The 10,998-nt window shown below is 36.2% G+C and overlaps 2 protein-coding genes across 4 annotated transcripts; one reads left to right on the top strand and one right to left on the bottom strand.

The window, feature by feature from the left end:
* The first annotated feature begins 255 nt into the window (after nt 1-255).
* Nucleotides 256-3,979, top strand: LOC113318731 (probable purine permease 11). 2 transcript variants are annotated; one of them, XM_026566954.1, is made up of 4 exons: nt 256-600; nt 882-1,995; nt 2,280-2,558; nt 3,774-3,979. In XM_026566954.1, exons 1-2 carry the CDS (start codon nt 561-563, stop codon nt 1,973-1,975), a joined length of 1,134 nt encoding a protein of 377 aa, XP_026422739.1. In that variant the 5' UTR covers nt 256-560; the 3' UTR covers nt 1,976-1,995; nt 2,280-2,558; nt 3,774-3,979. The 2 variants fall into 2 exon arrangements, with proteins under 2 accessions (XP_026422739.1, XP_026422737.1); XM_026566952.1 differs by having other exon boundaries at nt 882-2,558.
* A 614-nt stretch (nt 3,980-4,593) lies between these two features.
* Nucleotides 4,594-8,194, bottom strand: LOC113317681 (mitochondrial thiamine diphosphate carrier 2-like). Of its 2 annotated transcripts, XM_026565813.1 has the most exons (8): nt 7,950-8,194; nt 7,623-7,778; nt 7,241-7,357; nt 6,701-6,812; nt 6,048-6,175; nt 5,690-5,842; nt 5,312-5,461; nt 4,594-5,007 (listed from the first exon to the last, which is right to left on the bottom strand). In XM_026565813.1, exons 2-8 carry the CDS (start codon nt 7,737-7,739, stop codon nt 4,777-4,779), a joined length of 1,008 nt encoding a protein of 335 aa, XP_026421598.1. In that variant the 5' UTR covers nt 7,740-7,778; nt 7,950-8,194; the 3' UTR covers nt 4,594-4,776. The 2 variants fall into 2 exon arrangements, with proteins under 2 accessions (XP_026421598.1, XP_026421597.1); XM_026565812.1 differs by lacking the exon at nt 7,950-8,194 and having other exon boundaries at nt 7,623-7,911.
* Between the last annotated feature and the right edge of the window lie 2,804 nt (nt 8,195-10,998).

A 10,998-nucleotide genomic window follows, 5' to 3' on the forward strand; every position in this document is an offset into this window, starting at 1 on the left:
CACCAATTTTTGACTACACAAGTCTTTCTTGTCTTAAACCGAAGAAGATGCTTATAACGGGAGGTTGAGCCCGGCTGTAGGCCGGGTGATACCTAGTTCTTCATATGAAAATAACTCAGGCAGTCTCTGATAAAAGTGCGGCACTGCTAACGGGGTACTTGCTCGCCGGCGAGTTACTAAAACCGTTGATGGGATTTGTATATAAAAATGTGATCAACCTGACAAAGAGACCGAAAGAAACAAAAATGCCCAGAATGTACATCACCGGGGCCCAAATTTTTCCGAAACCAACCACAAAATGTAAAAGGATTCCTTGTTAGATATTTTTTTCTCCTTTTTTTCATTCAGATCAATTTCTCTGTCTTTTTCTTCCATCATTGAAGCAGGCAACCGGACTGAACCGTAGCGACCGGTTAGCTGAAATCTCGCAGAAGCCAGATGGTGTTTGGTGTTTAGGTATTACTGACCTAAAAAAGAAATCTCGAACAGAATCTCCGGTTTTATAGCCGGAAATCACTTATATTAGGAAACAATTTCGATTCCCTAGTTCTCTCCGTTGGATGGACGAAGAAACTGAAACACTACTTCCGACGATGTTAGGTACTCTCTACCCCTTCCTCTCTCACACACAGATGAAAAATTATTCATGTTTATTGAGAATTGATTTTTTTTATGTTAGTCCTGAGAATAATTCAGCGTGAAATTATGTGATTGTGCTGTTGTTTGTGTTTGATTCATCATAGTAATTGATGGATTGCAGTCGCTATATATCTATTGCTGTTGATGTTGGTGTTAGGGTTTCCATGTTTAATTTTCCTTTGTGGATGCATGCCTCTCTAGTGGTTTGGCTAACTTGTTTTTATCTTGTGTTGCATATCAAGAATCTCAAAACTCAGGCGTAGCCTTTACCTCTACAGACAAACCACTTTACCTTGGACTGAAAAGATGGCAATGGTGGTTCTTAGTGGCACTCAACATTGCATTTTTGCTAGTTGGACAAACTGTAGCCACTCTCTTGGGGAGATTTTATTATGACCAAGGTGGAAGCAGCAAGTGGATGGCAACACTTGTTCAAACCATTGCCTTCCCTGTCCTTTTTATCCCATTGTTCTTCATACCGTCCTCCACAAAGTCTTATGATCCAACAATTAACAAACCCTCAATATTCGTAATCGCATCTATCTATATTGGTCTTGGTCTGGTAATAGCATTCAACAACATGCTTTATTCAGTTGGGCTCTTGTACCTCCCCGTGTCAACCTATTCATTGCTATGTGCAACCCAACTGGCTTTCAATGCAGTGTTTTCATACTTTATCAATCGCCAAAAGTTTACTATGTTAGTTCTGAACAGTGTAGTAAACCTCACCATATCTGCTTCTATGTTAGCAGTTGGTTCTGAATCCTCTGAATCCACTAAAGTATCTAAAGGACAGTTTATTCTCGGTTTCATATCTACTCTAGGGGCATCAGCGTTGTACGCGCTACTGCTCTCCCTCATGCAGCTTTCCTTTGATAAGGTTTTTAGACGGATAACATTTGCAGTGGTCTTGGATATGCAAATTTACACATCAATTGTTGCCACATGTGCTTGCATTGTCGGCCTTTTCGCCAGTGGGGAATGGAACGGGTTGAGTGCAGAGATGAATGGTTTCAAGAAAGGAAAATTTTCATATGTGATGGTTCTAGTTTGGACTGCTGTTTTCTGGCAGTTATGTTCTGTTGGCGTTGTTGGGTTGATATTTGTGGTATCTTCGCTCTTTTCCAATGCTATTAGTACCTTGGTGTTGCCGCTTATTCCAATTGTTGCTGTTATTACATTCCATGATAAGATGGATGGGATAAAGGTGATCGCAATGTTAACGGCTACTTGGGGATTTGTTAATCACATTTATCAGAACTATCTCGATGATAGCAAGCTACAGGCCAAAGGAACTGCTTCCACTGAAGCTCCTCATACCTCTGCCACATTTTGAAAGAAGGAAAAGAAAGAAAGGTACATAAGCTAGTGGTAAAATAACTAGAAGCTATAAATCTGGATGATTCTGTATCTAGTTCGGCTAGCTGTGAGTAATGTTTAGTTTTCTATCTCCTTACTATTTTTAGTATACATTAAAAAATTTATAGTCAATTTTTCTTGTGGTTCAGTATTTTGAATGTTTAGTGCTTGCGAAATTCATCAACTGAAGTTTTTAATGTAATTCACTTCGAATTAAAAAAAATTAATAGAAAACAGATTTTTTATTTCACAATTTTCGCTCAATTCATGAGAAATTCCAGTTGCATTGTGAGAACCTCTCATGAGTCGAACAACTTCATTAAGAAGCCAGAGAAAGCAATAGACTGACTGTGAAACGCCTCGTCACATGGTGCTCTCTCCTCCTATCCCTCACATCCTTCCACCTCCACCACCAGCCAGAAACTTCTATTGTGTTACTGCAGAAGGGGTACCAATCCTAAGAAAAAAAATGATGCCAGACATTTGAAGAAATCAAAGGTGGGAGTTCAGCTGGACCAGTCCATAAGTAAGCAAAAGGAGATACAATGCGGCTCGAACAGGTCAGTTTATACAGCTCTCTTAACCTCAACTTTGTCTTGTTAGATGAATCTTTTTCTCACAATGATCGTTTGCATAAATTCCTATTCTTATATGCCATAAATTGTTTACTTATTAAGTGGGCAGCCATGCTTTGTGCTCACTAGTTGCTATTACTCTGCAACTCATTAGTTTCAGTAGAAGCCCTTCAGGACCTTAATCTAAGTGCTCCATTCTGAAACTAATTGGAATTCATCAGTTTAGCAGTACTATTTTCATTAGATATCCTTCAGGGACTTATCCTAGTGCTTTATTCCCCAAATTTACTATTATTTTATTGATGTCACGTTTATACTGCAGGTTTGTAAACACTGCTTCCCCTAATCAACAACAGCATTACAGTCAGTGTCTCAGTGACTGCTTTGCAGTTGCTAGTTGCTTTTGCTACATGTAGTGTTTTACAAAGTTCTATAGACCTCCGTTTAGGTTGAATTAGAGATTCTTTATCGTTTTTGTAGAAGTATAACACAGGGTATCAAATTAATGCAACTGCCTTGTCACAATGCAACAATGCAGTGATTAGATATATTGCTTAAGATTGCTAATTTGCTGTCATGAAGCCATGCCTTTACAAATGGAAGTTGGAATAGAGTACTGCCAACACATTGAGTTTGAGTACAGCAAAAGCAAGTAAGTCTGACTACACTGCATACCAAGTGTCTAACAGCATATTCAAGTTTTACTACGTGCACTTGTGGATGCAAAGATGGAGAAGCGAAGGTGCTGATTTTGCTAATAGAATAGGCCCAGGATCATTTCAAGGATCTGATTATGGGAAAAATATTTTTTTTTCTCGGGAGAATCAACAGTTGGGACCCTTGTGAAGTACGAGTTGCGTTAGAACTTGATCATGAACCCATGAACCTATTTTTTTATGGATGGTCGTGCTGGTCCTTACTGTACCTGCCTGCTTGAATGATGGCTTGGTGTCATTTGTGTATGTTACTGCTTTTGGTGTTCCTGCCACTCAAGTTATGGTTTTTGGTTTTTACAGTTGAAATTGTCTGCATTTTCTCTTCAATATCCAACAAAGCATGTAACACTTAGTGACATTGTTAAGCCAAGAACAAAATAGTCATCTACCTGTGTTTCTCTGCACAAAATCTAAGAATCTGAATGCTTGAAACCTTTTTTATGTGGTTCCTTTAACATGAATATGATTTTTGTCGAATCTGCAGTTGACTTCCAGGGATTTGCTGGTCTGTGGAACGCAAGGATGGGCAATTTTTTGAGGAAATTGTGATGCTTTGAAGCTGGGGGTTGAGTCGACCTCAGCTCAAGATATTGTCAGTGCTAACTTGTCTGTGTGTGCAATCTTGAATATCTTATGCTTTTTTGAATATTTTGATGAATATTAAATGAATACAATTTTTGGAATTTGGTATGATTGGGTTCGAAATTGAGTGACCGATGATGAGAAGAAGCAGGTTTTCAATGAATATGAAGTTGGAGATAAAACAGAAGATGATAAAGAAATTAGGAAAAGTTTATCGATGGAAAGTTGTATTAGAGGCAAGGAATGGTTGGTTGGGTGTGGTAGATAGTGTTTACTTTTCACTTCTTTTTTTCTTTTAGCTTTTTTTTTTCTTCTAATGTTGTTGGGAGGACAGTTAGGATTTGTTTGCACAATCGAAATTGCAAGGATGTTCTCAAATTTACCAAAGCTAGTCAAGAAGAATGTTAGGTGTTAGAACCAACTTGCCATAGCCTGTTGGTCCGAGGCTTAAGTCTCATACTTTGAGATCAGAGTCTGTGTTTAAAAAGTTTGCATACCTATTGAGAAACCATATAAGACGTTACACATCCACCTTCAGAATTTTTTGATGGTAGCATTCGTTCCGAAAAACCATTCAGATTTTGGGAATTCGAACTATCACCCAAACATGAAAAGAGGGATGTTTGTATCTAAGCAACAAAGTGTACTATCTTTTTTGTTTCACAGATAGCCATTACAACGTAATATAACGATTAGAATTAGATGGACTTGTAAAAAGAGCAAAAGTTAAATTATATTAACAAAATTACGAAGGTTAACCTTCTGATAACAAATAATCATGGCCTATTAACCTGGCAGTAGCTTTTGGAATGGATTCAAGCAAACAAGCTCACTCTCTATTCCTTGCCGCTGCGTTTTTGAAATAACCTGGGTAAAAAATGTAACGTACAGTAGTATAAAATGAATCAAGCTCCATTTCGAGACGAATGGGATTCTAACCATTCTGATGTGTATTCATAAGCAGCAAATGTGACTGCACCAGCTGGAGCAGCTTTGATTACAGAAGGGATAATACCCTTGTAAAGACCAGCCCACCCTTCAGTTACCAGGATGCACCTCAGGGCATTACACATGCCATTATAAGCATGTTGCTCAACTCGAGATCCATACTTTATGTCCCTATGAAGTCCTACAATCTGCAGCATAAAAGAAGAGGTTTTAAATTACGGTGGTAGAGGTTTTGATGATCTCTCAAGAAGCATCAAAGATACAAACATAGAGCATTAGTTGATTTATCATAGAAACTTTGACAACAACTTCATTACAGGTTTATGTTATGTCTATGGCACCAATATATATAATGAAAAAAATGTTCTGTGTTGGCACTGCTCTGTGAGAAAAGATTCGTAGCAGTGTGTTTGCCAAGTTAGACTTAAATTGTTCTATTTAAGATTTAGAAAAACTGAGTCGATGAGAAAAAAAAAATATTCTGAGATATACCTGGAACCTCTTCTTGACCACATCAAGGGGGTGGCAGACAGCTCTGGCACATGTACTAGAAGCTAACCCACACACAAAAAGCTGGAAGCTAGATAGACTTTCAGATGTAAGATTTGAACCTCGATCGAGCGATTGGGGCCTGTTCAACCGCTGAAGAGACGAAAAAAGTATGATACTGTTAGCTACAAGTACCACTTGACAGTTTGTATTGCTGTAATGTTCAAATTAGGCTATTACATGGTAACTACGCCAGTTGGTAAGGACGTAAGGTTCTTACTTTAGAAACAGAAAGCATGCAATTAAGTGATTACACAAGATGTAGACATCGTATACTACAGTTTTTTCAAAGTGCAAAAAAAAAAACAAAAAAAAACTTACCATTGTCCAGCGTTTAAAGGTGTCATAAGTGCCAAACTGCACTCCAGCATAAGGAATGATCTCAAGCAAAGCTGGTGTTAACCCGGGATATAACCCTCGAAAGCCACGACTTCTTACGATATCAACAAAAGCAGATCTCATGGTTGTATATACCTATATAAAGTGAGTGGGGAACAGCGTAAATTCTTTCAACTCTTTTTTCCAGAAAAAATGAATAACTTAATCCAATTTCTCTGAGAAGTGAAATATCTACACCTTTTCTTTTTCTTTTTTTTGCAAGAAACTCCAGAAACGGAGTTAAAAAAAAAAAAAAAAGTTGTCCATAAAAAGGTAAATTTTATGAACTTAAAGTGCGTACCTTTGGCTCCCCTTGTGAGGCTAAAATCGTTCGTAATAGATCAAATGGATATGAGCCGACAGTTGCTGCACAGCCCGCTAATGCTCCACTTACGTAAGATAGGTGCGGACGTAAGTGAACATGATCCTCTGCGTCATTAAAGCACCTGAGTTAGAGCAGCACAGCAAATAGGGTGTGAAGTTGAAATTACACACAATTATGAACTGCGTCAGTAGTAAGTACAACTGGCTAGACAGCTTGAAAATTAGATGATTCAAATACTTTTTCAAAGTTCCATTTAGTCAGTCAGACATGCAAAATATATTCTGATAAGTAACAACGGAACCCTATAATTCAGCCAATAAGACAGATGCATCAGAACTGAAGTGAGCAATACTGAATTCCAACCAAAAGATCAAATTAATGTATGTTTAACTTAAAAACCAAAACAACTATATTTATCAGACCCAAAACCTAACTTAGCCGTTATCGCTATTTTACTAAGATCATGATGATGTTTTCTTCCCTTTTCTTTTACCGTACATATATATACCACTATGTATATGCAATTGCTAATACAGATGATGATTTATTAGCTATGCTCGAAGTAAAAAGATAAGATTGGCTCAAAAACAATTCAAAAGAGTGTGAGTTCTGCCCCAGTATGGGCATACCTGCTTTAGATGAACCCGAGAAAAATGTTTTAATCTTGTGCAACACCATAAATTGTATAGAAGTATACGGCATGACCATGAGTAGCCCTGGGACATTACCGCGCCAAAAACCCTATCATAAGAAACTTTGATCAGAAACAAGAACATAACAAGCATGCGTATAACAGAATATTAGTTCCATATTTCCACTACATTAAGTTTTGGGCAAAGTGAAAGAAAAAGAAGCCACTTCTCAAACTAAGTAGGTCTGGGGGTTAATAGGTTCTAATCAAAGCTTACATAGATCAGAGTGACTTCAACCTGTTATCAATATATATTACTTTGATTTCATGATTTCTGAGGGTGTAAAGAATTATGTCGACCCTAGTCTTATCCACAAAATAACCAAACTGAACAATAGAGAATCTAATTTATGTGCTAAAAGAGAAAACATGAGAAACATGTGGAAAAATGCATGAACCAGCATATTAACAAGAGTTGGCAAGAAAAAGTGAACAGATATTCAAATAGAAACCAGTAATAACATAGAGTAGTTAGTACCGGTAAACCCTCTTCTCCGAGAATGGCTTTAGTTGCCTGCATCATCCCAGTATATTTTGAGGATTCATGCACCCCTTTACGAAGTAATTCCCATGATGAAGTTGGCTCCAACTGAACCTGTCAACAGACACCCAAAGGCTCAGAAAAGGACTCCTTTAACATAGACAACCAAAGAAGCTAAAGAACACAAAAAGATAATCTCAAAATCAACATGTTTTCGCTTCGAATTCATTAAAATTTGCCAGAAATTCAAATGTAACATACTCCTCGTTCATATGCACAGTTAGACCAAAACACCAAATAGTACCAAGTATCACCAAATCAATATGAATAAGTCTCAAATTTGATCAAATTCTGATATATTCAAGAATGAAAAACAGACCTGAAATCTAATCTTTATAACATCCAATGGCGATGTTACCGTTCTGGATATGCCACCGGAAATAGCACCAGCAGCAGCAGCAATTAAAGCCCGGTTAAATGGTCTCGACTCTTCCATCGCTCAAAAGATATAAACACAGGTGCAATGCTAACACCACTGCTCCCGATCACCAAAACCAAATACGATCAAAAATCACAAATACAAAACCCTTAAATAATCAATTGAAATTCTTCAGAAAATCTGTAAACTGAAATAGATGAGTTTGATGGGATTTTCATCAGGAACAATCCCCCAAATATATAGAAAGAGTGAAGTAATTATTATTACCTGGAAGAATAGAAATGTAAGAGAAATAGTGGAGCCTCCATTACAGAGTAGTTGGTGCTAAACATTTTTCTCAATACAGAGAGCTTTTCTTTTTTGGTGTTAGTAAGAAACAAGAAAAAATTTCTCCATTTGTGATCGTAATGAAGAGGGAGCTGAAGAGAACTTTTTTGATGTTATTGAGAAAGAAGAAAAGAATTCTACTGTTGTGAGCGTAATGAAGAAGAGATCATTAAAGAAAGAGAGATAATTACTCAGTCCCGTGAAGTCCCAATTCACGAGAACGGTAACCAATGGGCCCAATATAAGTGTAGCTTCATGTGCTAATTGTACCAAAATGATAGAACCATGAACCTAAAAATTCTAGGGCATACCATGTAAAGATATAAACAGGTTATTAGATAGCTGGGTTGTACGGACGCTCCGTTCTTAGAGTTGTGTCCGCGTTCGACTCGCGTCCGATACATGACGTGCATTAGACGCTGACACAACGCGTGTCCAACGCACCAATATGCGCGTCCCGAGCGCGTCTTATTTGGACGCACCGATTACTCGTATTTGGAACATTTTTTTTCATTTTCATTTAAACTTCTTCCTTTATTTTTACTATTATTAACTAAATGAAGAAAGACAAACATTTAAATCAATCATTTAAGTCTTTATTAGGATTTTGTAATTGGAAATGGCATCACATATATTTTTGGTTGGGCATGTGTTGTTTTAAGAATGCATTTTGATTGTGCCATGTGTTTAATAGTGATAATTGTTTGACCATCGACGTGTATAAACAAACGATCTCTCATTTTCTTTTGAAATTTATACACATGTAGCATTATTTTCTAATTTTTAGGATCGAAACACTTGACTTTGTTGTATAAATACATAATTAATATATAAATAAAATATGTATTTACGTGTCCGCGTCCTAATTTTTTGGGAAATTTGTAGTGTCGTGTCCGCATCTACGCGTCCGCGTCTGTGCGACCCAGTTAGATAGTAATCTTAAAATCCCCTTATCCATGTATTTTGCTTATTGCCAAAACTGCACTTATTTACAAATTTATTTTATTTTTTAAGAAATTCTTATTATTTTTTATTTTTTTTTAACTTTTAAAAAACTTAATTTTTATTTTTTAAAAAAAATGCTTATATATTTTTAACTTTTTTTTTCTAATTTTAAAATATTTTTATAATTAATGTTTAAATTTTAAAAAACATATTTTGATTTTTTTTCTAATTTTTTAAAAATTATTATTTTTTATTCTTTTAATGATTTTTTTAAGGTTTTTTTTTTAAATTTTGATAAAAATAATTTTCTTTATTTTATAAAAAATTAAAAACTTTTTTAAAGAAAACCTATTTAAAAATTAAAAAAAACACAAAAAAAATATAAAAAAATTAAATGACAAAATAAATAATAAATAAGTAAACTAATAAATTCATTAAGGGTAACTAAGTAATTTACTTATCCTTGCATACCTCTTATCACCCCAACCTAGTTAGGGTAATCATTTTGTATGCCCTGAAATTTTCTTGTATGCCCTAAGAGCTAGCACTGTGGTTGGCCTCATCCCTTCCCTATCCCTCAAATGTAGGGAAGGGATGGCACTTGAAAGACAATCTTGCTATGGTGCCCCCTCATCCCTTCCCTACACTAGACGCGTATTCAATATCCGTATGAATAATGCCAAACGGGTACTCAGTACGCGTAATTTTTTTTCGTTTTTTTCGTTTTTTTCATGGAAAAAATATTTATCTAGGTAAAAAAATATTTTAGAGTAAAAATATATATATCAAATAGGTAAAAAAAATGAGTTTTAGTTAAAAAAAAAGAGAGAAAAGGGAAAGTTTTAAGGTAAAAGTTTAAAAACCAGAAAAAAAAAATACGAGTACTGAGTACTCGTAAAGTGAAAAAGCAAACGGGTACTCAGTACGCGTACGATTTCCCTTCCCTAAAAGGGTGATCAGATCTGATTAGCCTTGTAGGGAAACCCTCCATATCCCTTCCCTACAATGAAAATGGGAGATCATAATACTTGGGTTCCCGGTGTTTTGAGGGATAGAGAGGGATAGGGAAGGAATATCCCTCTCCATAGTGCTAGCTCTAAAACATGGTTCAAATGATATCACGTCATTGAAGCTCCAAAGAAATGGACTCTCAAATGGGCTCAAATATCACTTAGGATCTCCATTATTCATTGGTGCGCCACAAATCTAAGTGTTTTGATTCCATGATTGCTAGATTTCGGAGTAGACTCCAACACTTGAGAGGTAGGAATTTTTCATTGTATGCTCAAACTGCGGTCTTTAAATATATATTGAAAGCTATCGACGTCTATCAGATGGGGTGTTTTAAGATTCCAAAAGATGTTATCAATCAATTTATTTTTGGTGGGGTAGACGAAAGGTAAAAAGGAATTTTATCCCAAAGCTTGACCTTTTTTTGTATAAACCAACAGACTTAGGGGGTTTAAGATTTAGAGACTTAGATATCAACAACTTAGCTTAACTTGTATGGCTAATCTGGAATCTCTTGGTCTTTCACTGTCTTTTATGAGCCCAAACTCAGAAATCTAATTACTTACCCAATTGTAGACACCTTCTTGACCCAAATATCACCAAATCTGGATCTTGGATTTGGTATAGTATTCAAAAAAGGTCTTGCATCCACTAAACCTATGTGTATTCTAGAAATAGAAAATGGGGAGGCAAGTCACATAAGGGAGGACTCTTGGCTCCCGGACGAGTTTAATATAATTTCTATTTAGCTCCGTCTCAGTTTCTTTCTAGTCATCCATTTAGTACGCCACATCCAGATTTCGGAATGTATTCATGATCCGTAATATTTTTAACCACCATGTTGCTAAGTACATATTCACAATGCCTCTTAACCTTAGGTATACTACTAGATGAAAACTATAACCGAATAGTGAATTTTCTACCTCCTCCTTATACAACAGTACCAAAGGCTTTGAAATTCTTCCAAACTCTCAATGGGATAGAATATGGTCCATGCACACTTCTCTTAGAACTTCTCATTTAGTTTTAAGAC

Source organism: Papaver somniferum, chromosome 10 (assembly GCF_003573695.1).
Source record: "Papaver somniferum cultivar HN1 chromosome 10, ASM357369v1, whole genome shotgun sequence".
Taxonomy (NCBI): domain Eukaryota; kingdom Viridiplantae; phylum Streptophyta; class Magnoliopsida; order Ranunculales; family Papaveraceae; genus Papaver; species Papaver somniferum.